We start from the raw sequence: 23,322 nt of genomic DNA, 5'->3' as shown, positions 1-23,322 counted from the left end.
AGCAGCTGATAAGTACTGGAAAGATTAAGATTTTTTAATTGTTTACCACCGGAGTACCCCTTTAAGACTCCCATTTACAAATCTGTTTAACTTTCTGGAGCCAGTTAATTAAAAAAAAAATTTCCACCCGAGTACCCCTTTAAGAAATACTGGTCTAAAAGTCTCCCTATTGAATCAGTTTGTAACAGCACTGTTTAGTAAATAGCCCTCGAATATGTTTTGTCTGCCACTTAGTATCAAGACATGGCCAGCAGGTGACATGCTGAATCTGCTTTTGAAGGAAAAAAATGTGGCCCACTACTAGAATGTGAGGCACTAGCTGCTATGAAGCAGAAAATTATGATTAGAACCAGTGCTAGGGTATGTATTATATAAAGGTGGCCATACATTTTCTTCAAGCTGTTGACCAAATGTTCTTTCGGAACAGCTATCTTTTCTGATCCCACCATATACATTAAGGTTTGGCTCTGTTTAGCAGTTTTCTGAATGCAAAGGAGTTGGGTACTTAAAAATTAACATACCCCATCCTTCTATCCCTGACAACATCCGTCTTTGAATAGTCAGGAGGCCTCCATGCAAAGTAGATGGTTGGCTGGTCCCACCAAAAACAGTGGCTTTAGATATCTTTTCACTAATGTATATGAAGGACTTTACTTGGTATGTACTTATAAGCTTTAAACAAAGTTGTCTCATAGCAGAAAATCCCTCTAATATAATTCCTGCATCTGCAGCTCCCTGAACCAATAGCAAAGCTAACTTTGCTGGGGAGAGGTTCAGCCCACTATGTAGTTCAGATGAATTGTTAAATAATACATGGACAGGTTGGTTCAGGGAGCTGCAAACGCAGGAATTATATTAGATTGTTGTAACTGGGGATCCCAGGCAGCGAAACAAAGCATTCACAGAGAAAATTGGGTTGCCTGAGAGTTTTTTATTTTTTTTTGTTAATGACTGTGCATAAGCTGTCTATTTAAAAGCCCAAAGCCTGTACTCCCCTTTCTGGCTCCTGCGCAGCCTCCACTATTACAGTGCCCAGTCTCCACCACACAACACTTCCTGGTGCTGCAGTAACCCAGTGATTGGCCAATGTCTCATAACGTGAGTGTTTTTATTCTGTAGGTTAATGCGATTAAAATGATACTCAATTTAAATAGTTTTTTATTATTGTACTACTTAAAAAAAGTAAAAAATTGCAAACCTTATTTAACAAAATTTGTATGCATAAAATTGTCTTTTTCTGACCCCTATAACATTTTTAGTTTTCTATGTACAGCAATGTATGAGAGCTAATTTTTTGAGCCATGATTTGTAGTTTTTATCGGTACCCTTTTTGTTTTGATGGGACTTTCTGATCTCTTTTCTGAGATATATAATGGGATTAAAAATCAGTATTTTTAGTGTTTGGTATTTTTTTTATGTTTACGCCGTTTACAGTGCGGGATCATAAACTTTTAGTAGTTTGGTATCGCCGCATGCGTAAATGTCCAAATAGCTCCTCTGAGCTACCGAAGACAGACTTTTACTTTAGATGCCGTGATCAGCACGGATTGTTAACATGAGGTTCCATTTGGTTATAGAGAATTAACACTGAGCATTAAGCAATGTTAGTAACAGTCATGAGCAATGTCATAGTTTTTTTTAGGTACCTCTCTTAATAATGTAAAATGGAAATGGTTATCAGAAGAAGACCCGTCACAAGCCTGCAGCCAGAATGTAGCTTATGTCACTGCCTTGTACTACTGACCTGACTCATCTGCTTCTCTGTACTGTATTGTTCTTCTTTTGCTAAACTACAACATTTAATTCTTTAAATTAGAATATGGTTGCTGCTATTACTTCACTTCTTTACAGCTTTCATTATGTGGGTTTGCATGTAGTTATGGGGTAAATGCAGAACTGGGCTCAGTTTGTACATTTACTGTGCACTAATTTAGAACCTTTTTAGTACAGCATTGGTTGTTTTTTTATTAATTTTTTGAGATTTTATATTACCGTATATACTCGAGTATAAGCCGACCCGAGTATAAGCCGAGACCCCTAATTTCAACCCAAAATCCCAGGAAAAGTTATTGACTCGAGTATAAGCCTAGGGTGGGAAATACCTCATCCCCCCCTGTCATCATCCAGACCCGTCATTAACATCCTCATCATCCCCTTGTCATCATCCCACACATCCCCCCCTTCATCATCCCCTTGTCATCATCCCACACATCCCCTTATCATCCCACACATCCCCCCTTCATCATCCTCTTGTCATCATCCCACACATCCCCCCTTCATCATCCCCTTGTCATCATCCCACACATCCCCTTATCCCACACATCCCCCCTTCATCATCCCCTTGTCATCATCCCACACATCCCCCCTTCATCATCCCCTTGTCATCATCCCACACATCCCCTTATCATCCCACACATCCCCCCTTCATCATCCCCTTGTCATCATCCCACACATCCCCTTATCATCCCACACATCCCCCCTTCATCATCCCCTTGTCATCATCCCACACATCCCCTTATCATCCCACACATCCCCCCTTCATCATCCCCTTGTAATCATCCCACACCCCCCCCCCTTCATCATCCTCTTCTCATCATTCGCCCTCAGTGGTCTTCAACCTGCGGACCTCCAGAGGTTTCAAAACTACAACTCCCAGCAAGCCCGGGCAGCCATCGGCTGTCCGGGCTTGCTGGGAGTTGTAGTTTTGAAACCTCCGGAGGTCCGCAGGTTGAAGACCACTGCGGCCTTCAACATCATCCAGCCCCCTCTCACCCCCTTTAGTTCTGAGTACTCACCTCCGCTCGGCGCTGGTCCGGTCCTGCAGGGCTGTCCGGTAAGGAGGTGGTCCGGTGAGGAGGTGGTCCGGGCTGCTATCTTCACTGGGGGCGCCTCTTCTCCGCGCTTCCGGCCCGGAATAGAGCCGTTGCCTTGACAACGACGCATCTGCGTCGTTGTCAAGGCAACGTGACTATTCTGAGGCCGGGCCCGAAGCGCTTAGAAGAGGCCTCCCCGGTGAAGATAGCAGCCCGGAACCACTATCCCACCGGACGACCTCCTCACCGGACAGCCCTGCAGGACCGGACCAGCGCCGAGCGGAGGTGAGTACTCAGAACTAAAGGGGGTGAGAGGGGGCTGGATGATGTTGAAGGCCGCAGTGGTCTTCAACCTGCGGACCTCCGGAGGTTTCAAAACTACAACTCCCAGCAAGCCCGGACAGCCGATGGCTGCCCTGGCTTGCTGGGAGTTGTAGTTTTGAAACCTCTGGAAGTCCGCAGGTTGAAGACCACTGCGGGTGGGGGAGTTCACTCGAGTATAAGCCGAGGGGGGTGTTTTCAGCACGAAAAATCGTGCTGAAAAACTTGGCTTATACTCGAGTATATACGGTAAATACAACATAAAACATACAAACATGCAAGGAAAGTAGATAAAGATGAAACGCATCTTGGCGACTACTATTAAACATCATTTATTTATTTTTTTTTAAACCCAGGAGAAGGAAGGAGGGGAGTAAGAAACCAAAAGACAAGAAAATAGAAAAGGGGGAAAGGGAAAGAACTATGTCGACCTAAATTCAAGCCACTTTGCCGATATGATGGTGAACTGTGGTAATTGATTACAGGCAGAAGCAATAGAGCGCTCCATGGAATAATTAAGGGGGGTTGTGTTAATAAGCTACTGGAGGTATTGTAGTTCCACACTCTTCCACTTAGAAGCCACTGCTGATTTAACAACTGTAAGAAAATGCACTTCGATTGGCCCCAGGGGAGAGAGTAGCCTATAATTTTACACAAAGTAGAATATGTTCTGTGCCAAAAGGATTAAATCACTTTTCATTCTCACCAGATATGAAGCATCGTGCCCACTTTATTGTTGAAATGCCAACATTTATTAGAATGACTAGGAAACATTTGTGAGAGTCTGTGTGGGGTTAGGTACCATCGGTACAGAATTTTTCTAGCAGTTTCTAAATGAGGCATTATGAGATACCTTAGAACTTAAGCTGAAAGAATGGGTCCATTGCTCATCAGAGAAGGATTTACTGAAATCCTGCTCCCATTTTTTACAACAAACAGGTAAGGCTGGAGTAGGCAGCAGGGAGGGATAGGCCCTGGAAATACCTTTGTATAATAAGCAAGGGTTAGAGAAAAAAGTGCTATATAAGCATTTGGGTCCAGAGGTTGGCAACTGGAGGGATGTAACATAGTGTCTCAATTGTAAATAAATTTTAAAATTCAGTACTAGGAAAAGAAAATTTCTGAGCTATAATTGTAAATGGTAAAAGCCCCCTTGTATCTGAGATATCGGAGTATGTTAGAATGCCATGCTGTTGCCAAATGGAGATATGCCCTTGGGTGTCGCCCGAGCACAGATTCCCAACACAGACTTCTCTAAGTCTCAAAAGAAGTATAGAATCTTGAACAAGGGACAGGGACCAGGTTTGAAATGCAACAATAATAATAGGGCAAAAATTAGGTGAAGTAATATTGGAGCTAACCAGAGGACGGTAGGAAGTGAGTCTGTGGGTACTAAAAAGGATTCTATATTGACCCATAGATTGGAATGGTCATTTATCCACCATGGCTTTAACTGATCTAATAATGAACTTGATAATAACTGAGAAAATCTGGGCAGTTTATGCCGCCTCTGTTACTCAGGAGGCACAGTAATTGTGAGGATATTCTAGCCTTTTTTTATTTTTCCAAATGAACTGCATAAAAAGGTGTTGTAGAGCTTGAATCCTATATTTGGGAACTGAAATGGGTAAGTTCCGGAAATAGTAAAGAACTTTGGACAACAGTATAATTTTAGTAACTGCAATTCGACCAATCCAGTAAGTAGGGAATTTAAAATAATTAGTCATGTTGTGTAGAAGTGAAGTATGTAAAGCAGAGTAGTTAACCGCGCTCACTTTTAACGTGGGTAATGTGAGAGTGATTCCTAGATATGGGATTTGGCCATTTGCCCATTTGTATGGGCACTTTTTGAAGATGTTTTTTAAGGTCAGATGGGATTCCGATGTTTACAATAAAAGATTTAGTGGCGTTAACTTCATAGTAGCTTATATCGCTAAATTTCTGAAGGATTGTGGAAACACTGGCGAGGGACTGGTTAGGTGAGGGATAAAATAATCTAATCGGGAAAAAGTCAGATGCGGTGTTCTTTAGAACCAATTAGTACCCTTGTGAGATCATTAGACGTTTGAATACTCTGGGTGAGTGGCTCCATAGCTAAGGCAAATATTAGCGGGGACAGGGGGCACCCTTGTCTCATGCCATTGGAGATTTGAAACCCCTTAGATAATGTACCGGAGGAATAAACATTCATTGAGGTATTAGTGTACCGAGCCATAACTGCCTTTCCAAAAGTTTCCCCAAGGCCAAACTTAGTAAGTACTTGTGCCAGATACCTCCAGTGCACGCGGTGGAATGCCTTCTCCGCATCCAAAGTAAGGAGCAGAGAAGGCGTTCAATGGCGCTCCAATACTGCTATAATGTCGATAATTCGGCGGGTTCCATGTGAGGTTTGACGCCCACTAACAAATCCCACCTGGTTATTGTTTATTAACAGGGGTAAAACACCTTTAAGTCTATGGGCCAGTAAAGAAATGTTAATCTTGAGGTCTGTGTTTAATAAAGCAATGTGTCTAAAGTTACTTGGAATGTCGGGGTTTACCAGGTTTTGGCAGAGTTACAACTAATGCCCTAAGCATTTCGGGAGGGAAGTTACTTCTAGAAATATTTTCATTGTAACATCTGTGCTCCGGCCAGACACGCTGGCCGTGAGCACTCTCTTGTCATGTCCCTGCATACGAATCCCAGTCCAGCACTCTCCTCCTTGGTCTTCCTGTTCTCGCAGCCCTGGCACGTGTGCCCCTGCCTCCTAGGGAGCGAGCTGAAGCTCTTGCATTTAAAGGGCCAGTACTCATTTAATTAAGTGTTTACACCTGCACCCTGTCTTATCAGCTCCTCCCTTTGTTCCCTGCCGGATCTTTGTTGCCTTGTGCCCTGGTGAAAGCATACTGTGTTCCTGATATCCTTGTTCCGTTACTTGACCCTGCACCTGTGCCACCTGCCCTGACCTACTGCTTCCTTGACCTCGTCTTGCCAGTTTCCTTTTGTGCAACGCCACATCCCAGCAACCTGTGTGGACGAGTCGTGCCAGGGGTAGCAACCTGGGTGCCGCCTGCCGCAGCAAGACCATTCCGCATTGTGACGGGCTTTGGTGAAAACCAGCGGCACCTTAGACTCTGCTCCCTGGCACGGCTCATGTCATCATCCACACAGGCCAGGAGGATCCATCTGCCGTGACCCGTTACATTCATTATATGCCTAAACCAAATATGGTGCTAAAAGAGATCCGTGCAGTTTATAATACGCATTGGATAGCCCATCTGGTCCAGGTGATTTTATGTGATTTTAATTATTTAATAGCTGCATTATTTCGTCAAGGGTCACTTAAGTGGAAAGAGAAGCTAACTGATCCGTGGTTACTCCTGGTAACTGCAGGCTGTCCAGGATATGTCACTGAAGGTCGGCTGTGGTGTAGCTGGGTCATTCTTAAGATTATAAAGCGTATTATAGTAATCCAACAGAAAGTTTGCGGTCTGTAATTTTGTCCCCTTTCTTATTGTATATGTAGTGGATACAGGTTTTAGTCTGTTGGGTTTTTAACTGTTTAGCTAGGAATGTGCCAGGGCGACTCCCATGCCGATAGTGGCTTAATTTATTTCTACGTAGGGCAAGATCAAATTTGTCCACAAAAAATGTCCCTGGAGGTAACAGGGCAAATCATAAATTCAACAACCTTTGAGGGGTTACCCCCTCGCGGGGATTAAACCCTTCACTAGAACCCCCCTTAAAAACAATCTTTATTCTTAACTTGTTAAAATATTACCCCTTCACACTATTGTTAAAATTGTCAGTGGAGGGTATGATGTTAGGGAGCTATAATTACTCCTCTCTTTGTATATGGAGCTTGTAATATATAATTCTCCGTGCCAATCTTCTATTGCTTTGGCGCAGAGTATACCTATGCTCTAAACTATTATTGTCCCTCCACTGTTTAAAACTTACTACCAGTAGTAACTTACTGGTAGTAAGTTTTAAACAGTGGAGGGACAATAATAGTTTAGAGCATAGGTATACTCTGCGCCAAAGCAATAGAAGATTGGCACGGAGAATTATATATTACAAGCTCCATATACAAAGAGAGGAGTAATTATAGCTCCCTAACATCATACCCTCCACTGACAATTTTAACAATAGTGTGAAGGGGTAATATTTTAACAAGTTAAGAATAAAGATTGTTTTTAAGGGGGGTTCAAGATCAAATTTGTGGCTTTGCAGGGAATGCAGCTGGGGTGTAAGTTCTGAAATTTCCTTTTGCCCTTTGGGGATCAAATTTTTATTTATTTAAGCTATGCAAAGCCGCTAATCTCTGCTGAACATCCAAAACTGCCAGTGTGGTGATTTTAAAAAAAAGTGTGAAGCCTGGTTTATAAAGTGGCCACGTATAAAGGTTTTGTGAGCACATCAGAGGGTACTTTCTGACATCTGACCATTATCATTGGTACAGAAATAGGTCCAGAGGTCTTCGGTAGTGGCAGGCATGTAATCAGGGTGGTGAAATACCAACTCATTAATGCGCCAAATTGAATCATAAGAGCGTGGGACTTGTTCTCTAAGAAATAACGTTATGGGGCTGTGATCAGACCATTTTATACCTAATCCAAATATGAAACACTAAAATTTAACTTTTATTATATACCTAAATTAAAGCAAATGAAAATTAAGATCCTATCAGACCAACATATGTTAAAATCAAAGGTCCTGATATATATTCATATTGGCATGATGAAAGCCATAATTGATTTATCAGAAAACCAATTGCTCCCACCAATCAGGAGACTTGCCGTTAATGGTCCGTTATATGGTTACTAAGGAAAAGATGGGGGGGTGGGGGGGGGGGGGAAAGGGCCTAGGGATATATTGGCCTATGGATGGCGGCCTCTACCTACTAGCCCTTTCTACTAGGTCCCTTCACTACCCCTAAACCTAGACGGAGTGATCGCCCTAGAAAGGGCGGCCCCGTACTGGAACCTACCCCTATTGTACTGGCCTTACCCTGTACTATAGACCATAGGGAGGCTCCCTGTCTCACTAGTGGGGGCTATCTATCTCTTAGGATGGGAGAAGGATAGAAATGACCTATTGTCACCACTGTCATAAGGATACCATCTGAGATGGATCTAATTGTAAGGGAAATGACAACAATGGTCCGTTGTCACCCCTATCATAAACTGTCGCTGGTACTATAGATCTTGCTAGGTAAATCTATATATGCGGTTATAGTACAATTGGGTTTTTGTATTGTCTCACCCAGCTACTTGGTATCACATAAATATAACATACATATGATGAAAAAGGATCATAACAGTATAGATAGACTGTAATATATGTTAAAGCGACAGTAGGATCATACACAAGCACATATTGTGGAGACAGAGCAATAGGTGTAACCATGTAACTTATCTGGACCAAAAGTGGAGAAATCGATAATGGGGTGAAACCCCAGCTGTGTCCCGACGCGTTTCTTGCCCTAATCGTCAGGGGACAATAAAGGGTGTAAGATGAAATTAGGACCAGGGTTGTCCAGCATGATGGTCAGTTGGGGATAGGGATAAGATGACCAGTGTTCCCGCTGCCATGTTGGAATATGGTGTCGGCCATACCTATATACCACGTCCCAATCAGTCCTGGCCAATCATTGATCACCGGGCGATAGACTGACTGGGAATACCAGCCAACCAGTGTCTTTCATTCTAACTCCAGACCGCCCTATACCTGTAAGGAGGAAGTCCTTACCTTGTTGGTATGCTCCTCGGCGTTCACGTGTATAAAGCATTTACTTCCGGATATCGGTCATGTGACCGATCTAGGTCACATGACCATAGATGTCGGAAGTAGGTTTGCGCGTGTCATCTAATGTGTTTCATACTCCCGGACTGCGCCGCGCAGGCGCACAGGAGTAATTGTGATAGGTTGATTCCCGCACCTGCGCCTGGCAAAGATTGCCGATGATCCCGCAGTGTCTAAGTGTTGAGACATGCGCATTGAGGCAAAAGTGACACTTAGAAATATTTCCTGCTTGTTTGGAAAAGTGAAAAACAGAGAGAATGTATATACATGGGGTAAACCGATGTAAGTATATTGAATCCTATATAGGATTAAATGCTTTATCTTCAGGATGGTAATTTGCTTCTGTTATAAATAAACCATAAAGCTATGCATATAAGGTCAGATAATGTAATAAAACAAGGGTTTTACCTAATATGACAAATTATGTAGCTGGATACTATATTCCAGGATGATATATAGGACAAATGCACACTCTTGTGCTAATAGTCACTGGCAAGGTTTTCAAACACCAAAACTAATTCTACCCTTGATGTGGAGAAAAAGGCTCATGATACAGCCTATTAATCCCCAGGGGGTACAGTCTAGAGTCATGGAAAGGTAACATCAGTTCTATAAGAAACATGCAAAGGATAACACCTCATTCATCCCCCTAGGGGTGGTCGATTTGAAACAGTGTATCCATCGTGTTTCTTTTTGAAGAAGTCTCCTATCAAAATCCCCACCACGGGGAGAGGGGCGCACAACTTCAATGATGGAGAATTTCAGACATTTGGGATCATTGTTGTGTTTATCCCGTAAATGTCTGGCTATCGGGGTTGGGCGTTGGTGTTTGATATCATTGAGGTGTTCACATATACGCCTCCGAAACTCCCGTATTGTTTTACCAATATAGTCAAGAGGGCAATTACACTGGCAGAGATATACTACACCATGTTATAGCATCTATGTTAGTTGATTCCACAAGTTGCAAGTTAGAGCGTTCTATTAAAAAAAATATCTATTCTGGAATAGATCTTGTAACGTGTAAACCCTCCAGGGGTCATATAGATGATAAGAAGTGAGTGTCTTAACATAAGGAGTTGGCTCTATGGTTAACCAAGCAGTTGTTGAGTCCATAGATGGCCATAAGGCCATATTGAAATCACCCATCATAAGTAATAGTCCCTGTCGGATACCAGTGGTTAATTTCAATATTTTTGTAATATGTTGTCTAGACCAATCAAACAAAGTAATATAGCATAGCGACCCTCTCTGTCCACAATTTTGTTGAAGGGGGAGTGCAATTGTATCTCGGCTCAGGATAGAGACCCCCTCTTTTACGCACTGCTAGTGAGGACACAATTGTAGGTAAGATTTTATCTTGAGTCTGTATAAATCAGCCACGTTTAAGTAGGTTTCTTGAATACAACATATATCCACCTGCTGAGAGCGGATTTCTTTGGTTAATAGGCATCATTTGTATGGTGAGTTTAGGCCATTTACATTAATGGAAAATACTTTGTGTCATATTTGTAAGTAGTAATAGATCTGTATAAGTATTGTGTTGGCGTAAAAGAGGTAGAGGGCTCTACCTGTAAGTCATATATTTATAAGGTCAGATACTGACCGTGATAGCGTCGACCCATTCTTGCAGAGGTTCGTGTCATGAAAACTACCTGGGGTTGGATAGGGGAAAAGATTCAAATACCCGAACACAACAGAAGGTAATCATCAGAGAAAGAAGAAAGAAAGAAAAAACTAATCACATCTAGTCGCCAAAGTAATGCTAAACATTCCTTTTAAATTTTACATAACTAAAAAAATGTTACTCTTATTTGAGCAAAACAACCAAACGAAATATTCTTGGGGTATCTTACTAATGCCCTACAGGGTGTAATTGGGTATTCTCCCAATTCTATCATTATGACTATACCGGCAGGTTAGAATTAAAGTAGTGCAGCCTTTATAGTGAACTAACAACTCAGTTTAGTGTAATCACACATATAAACCTTAAAGGGGTATTCCAGGCCAAAACTTTTTTTTATATATCAACTGGCTCCGGAAAGTTAAACAGATTTGTAAATTACTTCTATTAAAAAATCTTAATCCTTCCAATAGTTATTAGCTTCTGAAGTTGAGTTGCTGTTTTCTGTCTAACTGCTTTCTGATGACTCACGTCCCGGGAGCTGTCCAGCTCCTATGGGGATATTCTCCCATCATGCACAGCTCCCGGGACGTGACATCATCATTGAGCAGTTAGACAGAAAACTTCAGAAGCTAATGACTATTGGAAGGATTAAGATTTTTTTATAGAAGTAATTTACAAATCTGTTTAACTTTCCGGAGCCAGTTGATATATAAAAAAAAGTTTTTGCCTGGAATACCGCTTTAAACCTTATATAAACTTATGTTGGGGGTCAGTCCATTGTTAGTCCACGCCTTACTGAAGCTTTATTTTTTTTCCCCCCTTATGGGAAACTGTAGTCCATTCTGTTGTTACGTATAGCGAGGGAGTCTTTTCTAGATTTAGCTCCCCCTGCTTAATCGGCATCAAACCCTATTAGCAACACAGGTGCATCAGGTCTTGGGGGATAGATGCCACATAATTCTTCCCTTCATATGTGGCGATGATTTTTACTGGGAATCCCCATTTGTAAAGGACACCATGGTCACGGAGAAGGCGAGTCCCATGAGTAAATTCTCTACGCTTACTCATTGTTGCCCCTGACAGATCTGCAAAGATATAGAGGTTCTTAAAATGTTCTGGCTTCTGTAGCGGGTTCCTTGCTGCCTGTAGAATTTTTTCTTTAACATAAAAGAAGTGCATCCTTAAGATAGTGTCACTGGGGAGTGCAGGAGAGAGGTTTTTTTTGCTTTTGGTAGGCGGTGCACTCTGTCCATTGTCATATCTAATGGGGGCAATTGTGGTAGTAAAATATCAAAATATTCTTTAAGAAAAGAACCTGGTTCTTGTTTTACTGACTCTGGGGTACCTCTAATTCTGAGGTTGTTTCTCCTTGAGCAGTCTTCCATGTCGGCAAATTTTTGCTTTTAGATGCTCCACTTCTTCTTTTAAGTGGTCCACAGAGCTAACTACTTTTATTATGGGCTTGTGAATGTTCCTCTAGTCTGTAATCCATCTGGGTAGTACGTGATCCAAACGCCTGTACCTCTTGTTGAATGGTTGATACTGCGGCTTGTAGTACTGATGTAAAGTAAGATTGTATTTCTGTTCGCATTTGTTTCATGGTGCTTTCAGAGACCGGAATTGGTTTAGGGTTATCTTAACATTCTTTAAAGGGTGTCATACTGTATGTAGTATTGGGTGTTCTTGGGTACTGCTGCTTGTTGTATGCTTTTAGGGAGTGAGTTGAACACTAAATTTTGCCTACCTATTGTTCGGGCTGAAGGCCACAGGCACTGACAGGCTAGCTAGAGAGGGAACTTTTATAGTGCCTCTCAGCATAGTTCCCCCATATGCCAGGTTAGTAGGGTTATTGTTAGTTTTGTCCAGTGTTACTGCTATGGGAGTATTAAGGTTTCCCTCATTATGCTTATAGGGGTCCAAGCCTCTAATTATATTTATATTTATTTTACTTCCCCCAATTGTGCTTACCACTTCTATAGTCTTGGTAGGCAGAATAGTTCATTCAGGCCAGAGATCGTGGTTACTGCCTCCTTCTATCTTGCTGTGTCTTAGGGGTTCTATACTTCTGGGAGGTGTCCAGCATAAAGTCGGGTCCCTTCCCCTACTTATCGCCAGTTTCCTCAATCTGCGTGGCTTCCGCACTCCCCCAGCACTGCTGCATTTCTCCTGGCATTGTATCTGGTTGCCATCCAGCATTCTCAGAGTATCCGCTCCCCTCTTTAACTCACTTTCTCCTCTATGGTCACCAGCCGGGCATCAGGAAGTTCCGGTCCTCCGCAATCCTCGATCTCCCGTTCCATCCTGCAGTTCCACTTCTGCCGGCGCCACCTTCACGGACACTGATCCATGCCTAGCGCGTGCCGGATCGGGTGATTCTCTATTCAGAGACGCAGTCCCGCGTCCACTTACACCTCCGCTTCTCTCCGCTGGTGAGTAAAAGCTTGTTACTTTAACTGGACTGCATTTTTTGGACTTACTGCGAGTCATCTTAATCATCAATGGTGTGGTATCTTTCCTCTGAGTGGTTACTTGGTTTCTCTGTCCTGTAGGCCACTTTAGTGTCCAGCAGGTGAAATAACAGGGTTGTCTTCTCACAGGACTGACGCCGCCATGCTCAACTAGTCACCCCCCATTCTCAAATAGAATGGTTGTTAATCTGGATCTTAGCAGATTTGGGGCAGTTGTAGCACACAGAGAACCATTTAAATGGGGTTTCTGTATTCTATGGGTACATGACTTTATTATAAATACATTTAAACTCCTGGGAAGACTTGATGAAGATTTGAGTGCAGGAAATCCAGCTATCAGGTCCCTCTATTGTGCACCATTCAAAGATTGTGGTGTGATGACCAAAAGTTCTAGGGTATGTCAAGTAAACTCTCCTTAGGTCTGTTAAACCCTGTAGGTGCACCCTTGAGATATAGCTTTGTGCTTTCATGTGTCCAAGGTTCATTGTAAATTTTACTTGGTCCATGCCAGTTATTGCTTGCAATGATGCTGCGTTATCAGGGACACTCTTGTTGGTCTTTGGCTATTTGACTATTGAACCCTAACTGCTGGGCCAGTTGGTCCACTGTACATTGTTGCCAAAATACCAACTGTGCCACCTGACACTTCCCTTTAGGATCAACCACACGTGAATGTGTGACCATCTAGTTTTGGTATACTCTTGATACCATGGTTTGGGAATAGCCACCAAGTGCAACTGGCTCCACTCCTCCAGGAGCCAACAATCTGTCAAAGAAACTGTAGTCCCCACATTTAGCCTTTTTCTATGCAGAGAAGAGGTCAACACAGGCAAGCCAGTGACAGTTTTTACAGCTATTACGTTATTGTTCACAAGATATCAGGCACCAGCTGTTCCTAATACAGTGATCATTTAGAAGAGATACACACACTATGGAGACTTACTTCAGTCCAACAATCTCCCTTTTACAAGTTAAGATATATATTTTTTTTTTTTTAACTTTGCTATCTTTTTTAATAAACTGACCACCAGAGGTCCTCCTACAGTCTTTTGTACTAAAATACTTCTGGTATAAAGAGTGGGTTTGTGCAGAATAGATTTTTAAGTGATATTTTTTATGGAGATGTTGACTTAGCTTACTATTTTGTTCAGACAGTCCAGGCATACTCAGGTTCATGTTACACATTATACTGTATAATATAATCTTATATCCTCATGTTCACTAAGTGGTTTTAGATTTGACAGAGACATATTATTCCTTCATAACACATTGATTCCTCCATAACACTCAATGCAGTCATTTGATTGATGCCCTGTCCTTTTCTTCAGACATGAAGTCTCATGAATTAAAACCTACTTGTTTAAAACACCCAGATCAACAACAAGTAATAATGGGACGTGCTGGCTTCATCTGTTTTATTGAAATATCCTTAGGGTGATGTTACTTGTTTAGGTTTTGTGATGCAGTTTTTTTTTTTCCTAAGGGTTTATTCACACATACAGTATCCTGCATATATTTGATGCACAGAATTTGAAGCTGCAGATTTAATGCTGTGTTCAGTAATTTAGTTTACAATGAAATCTGCATTTTCAAATCTGGTGCATTAAATAATGTGCAGGATATACTGTACAAGTAGAGTAGTATTTGTCTAAGGGTGTGTTCCCACATTTAAGATGGGGCTATTGACTCCAAAGCCAAGACTAAATTTAAGAAGTATCTTTTCTTTGTACCTGTCCTCCATTTTTGATACATTCTTGGCTTTGGTTTCAAAAACTGCATGAAAACCCTTTTGGATGTGTTCTCGTATTCTTTTTTTTTTTTTTTTTTTCTTTTTTTATGGCTTCTTTGAAGCCAAAGCCAGAAATGGATTTAGAAAGAGAACAAGTGTTTCCTGAAAACCTGAATGAGAGAAAACTCTTATACGCTCTTAGCTAGTAATCGACTGTGGAAATTGTTGCCACCAACTAAACACAAGTGGAAAAATAGAAAGATGTATGTTTATGCAGCAGGGAGCTGAAAGTAAAGAAAAGTACCGTATTTTTCGCCATATAAGACACTCCGGCATATAAGACGCACCCAATTTTAAAGGATGAAAATCTAGAAAAAACCTGAACCAAATACAATGTAAAGTATAGGACAGTGATCTTCAACCTGCGGACCTCCAGATGTTGCAAAACTACAACTCCCAGCATGCCCGGACAGCCGTTGGCTGTCCGGGCATTCCAGGAGTTGTAGTTTTGCAACATTTGGAGGTCCGCAGGTTGAAGACCACTGGTATAGGATACTCACGTGTCCCCGCCGCTCCGGACCCGTTACCACTCGTCTTCGCTGCCCTGGATATCGCCCTCCATTGCTGTCGCCGCGTCCCCGGGGTGTCCCCGTCGCTCCGGAACGTCTCTGCTGCCCGCTATCCTCGCTCTCCGTTGCCGCGATCACATCGCTATGCACGCTGCTCCTATTGGATGACGGGACAGCATGCGACGACGTGATGACGACGAAGGAGAGCGCCGGCAATGCAGGGGATCCCGGCACGGAGCAGGCACCGAGGAGGCAGGTAAGGTCCCTCCCGGTGTTCTGTAAACTGTTCGGGACGCCGCGGTCCCGAACAGCCCGACTGAGCAGCCGGGTTAGTGTCACTTTCACTTCAGATGTGGAGGTCAGCTTTGATCGCCGCGTCTGAAGGGTTAATACAGGGCATCACCGCGATCGGTGATGTCCTGTATTAGCCGCGGGTCCCGGCCGTTGATGGCCACAGGGACCGCCGCGATAGGACAGGGTTTTAATGTGAATTTGCCGTATAAGACGCACCAACTTTTCCCCCCCAGTTTTGGGGAAGAAAATGTGCGTCTTATACGGCGAAAAATACGGTAATCACTCTGGAGTAAGTATTTGAACAGTATGTGATCTCCTAGGTTTTTTTCCATTTTATTCCATTATCTTGTATATGTCTTCCACTGAATGTGAGACTAAATTGACTTTTATGGCAGCCATGTATGTTTTTCTGCTGCTTTCTTATAGCAGTTAACCCAGTGCAATGAATTGGCTTGTCTGGATTAGAAGACCCATTTTCAGATACTTTATTAAAAATGTGGGGACAAATATCTGTAACTTATGAGGACCCTGCACATTTGGGCATTACAAGAACATTTTCTTGATATGAATAGTGCATACTGCTTTATTTCTTCTTTAGTAGGGCTTCAGGGAATGTAAACCGCTAATAACCAGTTCTCCCACAGATCACAATCCTTCCTTTGCTCTTTTCTATTCATCCAATATATGACGTATTTTTGATCCGACATCTGGTGTCCGATTCCAAAACATTGTATGCAGAGTTTTCTGATCTGGTATGCCCACTTCAGATGCTTAATTTGCCAGATGGTCCATTGGTCTGACACTCTGCCTTGTTTTAGCCTATAGAACAAGTGATGGGACATCAGATGCAAAAGACTCAGCTAGTCTCTTCCAACTTTCCCATCTGGAAAAGGGCTAACTCTTCAAATGTATGTAAATGCTGCTTTACATACCCTCTGGGCCATTTTTCTGGACTGGACCCATTCAGTTTATACTAAACCAAAAGGATTTGCTGCCTTAAAAATCTTAATGATGTTATAAGAAAGTGTTCCAAATGCAATATGTGTGTCCTCCTGCATAAGCAGCCATTGTGAGGTCTGCATCATGTTTTTTTACAAAACCAAAAGGTCTAGCATATGGCAAGAGGTTTAAAATATTACTGCCATAAATGATTAAAGACGATATGATTTAGAAATGGGTCACATGCCCAATCGTATGACTTTATAAACCTTTCCAGGACATTGTGCTCTGGGGATGACCTCAGTTTTTTAATGAGAGCTGATTCTCTGTTTTAAGAGGAGTTTTGCACCATGACATCATACAATTGGCTGGAGGCCTCCTTTAATTATTTTCTGCTTTAGAGTATGCTTTAATTTGGTTGGTAAGCTGTATCCGAGTTGTTAGATCAATCACTAAAGTAATTTATTAACTGTTACCGCTTATCTGTTTTCCATGTAGTTGAAGTGAAACACATTTCTGTTTGCCCTAGGGTTTGCAGATTGGGACAAAGGAGCTCGAAGAGATGGGTGCCAAATTCTGCGTAGGATTACTTCGCTTAAAAAGACTGACCTCTCCCATGGAATTCAGCCTCCCTCCAAGCCTCCTGGATATCGAGAATGATCTGATCGAGTCCAGCTGCAAGGTTGCAAGGTAATGCAATAACTTATTTTTATGGTTGGCTGTCAAAATATTTGACTTTATTCAAGCATAGAATGTTACTTCTGTTGTCATTCTGCAGTGACCTGACATATTTTTTAGATGACAAATTCACATGATGTCCTAGAGCTTTTCACTTCACAAGTCTGATAATAATAATTTTGGCACAAGTTTGCTTAGAATTTAGAGAAATTTACTGAATTGATCTATTTCCAAAAGGTCTTGCTTTGTAACTGGTATCTAAGAAGCGTTTAACTGTTAACCCTTTGAAGACAAAGATATCGTAAAATGTTATGACTAAATTTGCCTTCATGGTGCTCAGTTTGGGCATGAAGGAGATCTCGAGGTACAAAAGGCTTGGAAATGAAATGCTTTAGAAGTGGCCTTTTTAAAGGGATATTCCAGTGTTTTCTAAAACATCACATATTGCTTGGGGAAGGAGGGAGAGGGGAATAGAAAAGGAAAAAACAAACATACTTGCCAAGCTTGGTCCCCGTAGTTTCTGTTTGTCTTCGTCCATTCTATTCTTCCTGCTTCTGGGACATTGTTGTAGCCAGATTCTGCTCTTAATGCTTGTCTTGGAAGAAGAAAGATTTGGGGAACGGAAGGAGAAGGATAGGAGCTGTGGCGGTCCTGGACTGGGGCTATGTAAGTATGCCTTTTTTTTTTCTATTTAACATGTATATGTGTGGACAATACAGAAAAACGAATACCTGGTTGTTAGGATGAGAACTGTAAAAGGGACCAAGGAACATGCGAGAAAAGGAATTAGAAATCACTTGTTGTTTTGGTAGAGGTTTGGTTAACCCCTTAAGGACCGGAGGTTTTTCCGTTTTTGCATTTTCGTTTTTTGCTCCTTGCCTTTAAAAAATCATAACTCTTTCAAATTTACACCTAAAAATCCATATGATGGCTTATTTTTTGCGCCACCAATTCTACTTTGTAATGACGTCAGTCATTTTGCCCAAAAATCTATGGTGAAGCGGGAAAAAAAATCATTGTGCGTCAAAATTCAAAAAAAAAATACGCTGTTTTGTAACTTTTGGGGGCTTCCGTTTCTACGTAGTACATTTTTCGGTAAAAATGACACCTGATATGTATTCTGTAGGTCCATACGATTAAAATGATACCCTACTTATATAGGTTTGATTTTGTCGGACTTCTGGAAAAAATCATAACTACATGCAGGAAAATTAATACGTTTAAAATTGTCATCTTCTGACCCCTATAACTTTTTTATTTTTCCGTGTATGGGGCGGTATGAGGGCTCATTTTTTGCGCCGTGATCTGAAGTTTTTAACGGTACCATTTTTGCATTGATAGGACTTAATGATCACTTTTTATTCATTTTTAAATGATATAAAAAGTGACCAAAAATGCACTATTTTGGACTTTGGAATTTTTTTGCGCGCACGCCATTGACCGAGCGGTTTAATTAATGATATATTTTTATAATTCGGACATTTCCGCACGCGGTGATACCACATATGTTTATTTTTATTTACACTGTTTTTTTTTTTTATTGGAAAAGGGGGGTGATTCAAACTTTTAATAGGGGAGGAGTTAAATGATCTTTATTCACTTTTTTTTTTCACTTTTTTTTTGCAGTGTTATAGGTCCCATAGGGACCTATAACACTGCACACACTGATCTTCTATGTTGATCACTGGTTTCTCATAAGAAACCAGTGATCAACGATTCTGCCGCATGACTGCTCATGCCTGGATCTCAGGCACTTGAGCAGTCATTCGGCGATCGGACAGCGAGGAGGCAGGAAGGGGTCCTCCCGCTGTCCTGTCAGCTGTTCGGGATGCCGCGATTAGCCGCGGCTATCCCGAACAGCCCGACTGAGCTAGCCGGGAACTTTCACTTTCACTTTTAGCCGCGCGGCTCAGCTTTGAGCGCGCGGCTAAAGGGTTAATAGCACGCGGCGCCGCGATCGGCACTGCGCGCTATTAGAGGCGGGTCCCGGCTTCACTATGACGCCGGGCCCGCCATGATATGACGCGGGGTTACTGTGTAACCCCGCGTTATATCAGAAGAGCAGGACCAAGGACGTACCGGTACGTCCTTGGTCCTTAAGGGGTTAAGGTAAGTAGTAACGCTTGTTTTTTTTTTTTTCAATTAGTCTGTCCTTTTTAAAAATGACCGCGTAGAATTCCTTTAAATGTATTCAGATTTTTGTGTGGCATTGCAGCTCAGATCCATTGAAGTGAATGGAGCTGTGACACTGTTGTAGAGAGAAAGCAACTGTGCTTTTCTAATCCTAGATAATTCCTTTAATTTTATTTTCTCATAACACATGTATGAAAATCTTAAACCCTTACACTAATTTTTGATGCTGCATGCCCTTTTTTTTTTTTTTTTTTTTTTTTTTAAGGAGTGAGCGACAATGTAAAGTTTGTGGACATAGTAAAGGTCCTGTAATGTAATTTGTATTGCCTTTTATCTTACCTCAAGTGAGATCCACCATAATAATACATGATACCCAAGTAAATTTATTTATAGCCTAAAACCTGAAACATTTATATGGGCTACTCTAATAGAAGAAAATTAAAAATATCCAATTATCCATTGCATCGTTATATTATAGTGTTCTATGGTTTCACTTTACATGCTGGCCATTTGATGATTCTAAGTAATCTGTGATGGTTACATTGATTCTCAATTGGGCAGAGTATAATTGATAGTGAGTAAGCACCAAACACAGCACTTGAATTATTGATATGTTGCTGATTTTATTTTGTTACTTTAATACTTTCTAAAATGGTGAAATCATTAGACCAGCAGAGATCATTAGTCGTACGGGGAACATTAGTCTTTCTGCAGTGCACTTCCTGTGTATCAAGTTATATTTTCGGGGGCTTTTCAGGACATAGGGAACTTTTTTGCCCTGTCTAAGTCTGATTTTAGTTTAGAATTGTTCTGTATATAGAACAAATGTAACTTCCACAGTGAAGTTAGAAGTACAGTGCCTTGAAAAAGTATTCACCCCCTTGACTTTTTTCGTATTTTGGTACATTGCAGCCTTAAGTTTGATGTTTTATTAATCTGAATTTTATATGATGGATCAGAACACAATAGTTGAATAGGTGAAGTGAAATGAGAAAAAATATAAATTATTGTTTAGAAATAGAAAACAGAAAATTGGCATGTGCGTATTTTTTCACCCCCTTTGTTAGGAAATCCATAAAAAGCTCTGGTGCAACCAATTACATTCAGAAGTCACATAATTAGCGAAATGATGTCCACATGTGTGCTATCTAAGTGTCACATGATCTGTCATTACATATACACACCTTTTTTTTTGAAAGGCCCCAGAGGCTGCAACACCTAAGCCTAAGCAAGAGGCATCGGTAACCAAACACTGCCATGAAGACCAAGGAACTCTCCAAACAAGTAAGGGACAATGTTGTTGAGAAGTAAAAGTCGGGGTTAGGTTATAAAAAAAAATATCCAAATCTTTGATGATCTCCAGGAGCACCATCAAATCTATCATAACCAAATGGAAAGAACATGGCACAACAGCAGAGACTGCAGTATCTGTACACAGGACGACAATAAGCTGTATGTTCCATAGAGTTGGGCTTTATGGCAGATTGGCCAGAAGAAAGCCATTACTTTCGTCTAAAAACAAAAAGGCAGTTTGAGTTTGCAGAAAGGCATGTGGGAGACTCCCAAAATGTATGAAGAAAGGTGCTCTGGTCTGATGAGACTAAAATTGAACTTTTCAGCCACCAAAGAAAAGCTAAGTCTGGTGCAAACCCAATACATCACATCACCTAAAGAGCACCATCCCCACAGTGAAACAAGGTGGTGGCAGCATCATGTTGTGGGGATGTTTTTCAGCAGACTGGACTGGGAAACTGGGCACAGTTGAGGGAAAGATGGATGGTGCTAAATACAGGGATATTCTTGAGCAAAACCTGTACCACTCTGTGCATGATTTAATGCTAGGACGAAGGTTCACCTTCCAACAGGACAATAACTCCAAACACACTGCAAATGCAACACTTGAGTGGTTTAAGGAGAAACATGTAAATGTGTTGGAATGACCTAGTCAAAAGCCCAGGTCTCAATCCAATCCAAAATCTGTGGTCAGACTTAAAGATTGCTCTTCACAAGCACAAACCATCCAACTTGAAGGAGCTGGAGGAGTTTTGCAAGGAGGAACAGGCAAAAATCCCAGTGGTAAGATGTGGCAAGCTCATAGAGACTTATCCAAAGCGACTTGGAGCTTTGATTGCCGCAAAAGGTGGCTCTACAAAGTATTGATTTTAAGGGGGTGAAAAGCTATGCACATTCACTTTTTCAGTTTTTTTGTCCTATTTATAGTTTGCTTCACAATAAATGAAAAAAAAAAGACCTCTTCAAAGTTGTGGGTATGTTCTGTAAATTAAATCATCAAAATCCTCAAACAATCCATGTTAATTCCAGGTTGTGAGGCACCAAAATACTTTTGCTAGGCACTGTAAGTTATTGGTATGTTTATTTATAAAATCATGTACAGGAGTTCCACTACTAAGAACACCTTGCTTATATGATAATATCCAGTGTTAAAGTCTTTAACCTCCCTGGCGGTATGATTCTGTCTGGAAATGTGTACCAAAAGCGGTAAAAAATTTTTTAACTGAATTTCACATCTCCCTCTGCCCATTTCACATCTCCCCCGTCACATTCCCCTCTCCCTTGTCACATCCCCCGTCACATTCTCCCCCCTCCTTGTCACATTCTCCCCCCTCCTTGTCACATTCTCCCCCCTCCTTGTCACATTCTACCCCCCTTGTCACATCCCCCCCCTTGTCACATTCTCCCTCTTCATGTTACATTCCCCTCCACCTGTCACATCCCCCCTTCATGTCACATTCCCCTCCCCCCTGTCACATCCCCCCTTCATGTCACATTCCCCTCCCCCCCTGTCACATCCCCCCCTGTCACATTCCCCCCCCAGTCACATTCCCCCCCCTTGTCACATTCCCCCCCTTGTCACATTCCCCCCCTTGTCACATTCCCCCCCTTGTCACATTCCCCCCCTTGTCACATTCTCCCCCTTGTCACATTCTCCCCCTTGTCACATTCCCCCCCTTGTCACATTCCCCCCCTTGTCACATTCCCCCCCTTGTCACATTCCCCCCCTTGTCACATTCCCCCCCTTGTCACATTCCCCCCCTTGTCACATTCCCCCCCTTGTCACATTCCCCCCCTTGTCACATTCCCCCCCTTGTCACATTCCCCCCTTGTCACATCCCCCCTTCTGTCACATTCTTCCCCCCTTCTCACCTTCTCCTGCAGCAGCATACACTAGGTTTGCCTGCAGATTTCAAACCTAGTGTATTTGCTGCAGAACAAGCCCTTTCCCCTTCAGCCAATCACAGGCTTTACACCACTGCGGCCTGTGATTGGCTGAAAAGTGAAAGGTCCTAGAAGATGAATAGTGAAGAGAGGACACCCCGGACCGCACGGAAGGGAACGGCATCTGCAGGGACCGGGACTAGGTGAGCAAAAGTTTTTTTTATTTTACTACTTCTTCCTTTTACACTTAGCTCAGTGTTTTTCTACCAGGGGGCCTCCAGCTGTTGTGAAACTACTACTCCCAGCATGCCCGGACAGCCTTTGGCTGTTCGGGCATGCGGAGAGTTGTAGTTTTGCAACAGCTGGAGGCCCCCTGGTAGGGAAACACTGACTTTTAGTATTTTTCTTTACCTGCTCTGGCCGGCCCCCGCAACGGGAGCCGACCAGAGCAGATAATCGCATGTTTTCCCCGGGGGGCCGCATCGCTATATCTCATTGCTTTTCCGATATATCGTGCAGCCCGGCCGGTAACTCTGCAATTCTACCCCGAGCGTGACTCGGGTTACCGATCCTGGCAGGGAAAATTAACCCCGAGTCACGCTCGGGATTACCGCTCAGGAGGTTAAAGGGAATCTGCTAGTTTTGCATATTGTGCGGAGCTGTAGACATGGCAGATAACTGAGATAAACCACACGATACCTGTGTTGATGGTTGTTTGTAAAGTTACAAAACTAATGTTTTCCTTCCTAGCTCAAGAGCCATAGAGACCATGCTGAGCTGCAGTATGCAC

At 42.2% G+C, this 23,322-nt stretch overlaps 1 protein-coding gene across 9 annotated transcripts in view; it reads left to right on the top strand.

Moving 5' to 3' along the window:
- Nucleotides 1–23,322, top strand: part of AGTPBP1 (ATP/GTP binding carboxypeptidase 1) — a 184,074-nt gene that overhangs the window by 136,384 nt on the left and 24,368 nt on the right. For 8 of the 9 annotated variants that reach the window (XR_008844922.1, XM_056524334.1, XM_056524371.1 and 5 more), the window contains exon 25: nt 17,074–17,234. Coding sequence is in view for 8 of the 9 variants with exons in the window: in XM_056524334.1 (XP_056380309.1) it covers nt 17,074–17,234 (161 nt within the window). In the remaining variant the exon portion in view is untranslated. Of the gene's footprint in view, nt 1–17,073; nt 17,235–20,554; nt 20,631–23,322 lie in introns of those variants that run through there. The other variant, XM_056524381.1, reaches the window with a different exon arrangement.

The sequence above is a fragment of the Hyla sarda genome, chromosome 1 (assembly GCF_029499605.1).
Source record: "Hyla sarda isolate aHylSar1 chromosome 1, aHylSar1.hap1, whole genome shotgun sequence".
NCBI lineage: Eukaryota > Metazoa > Chordata > Amphibia > Anura > Hylidae > Hyla > Hyla sarda.
This window is presented reverse-complemented; position numbering and strand designations above follow the sequence as displayed.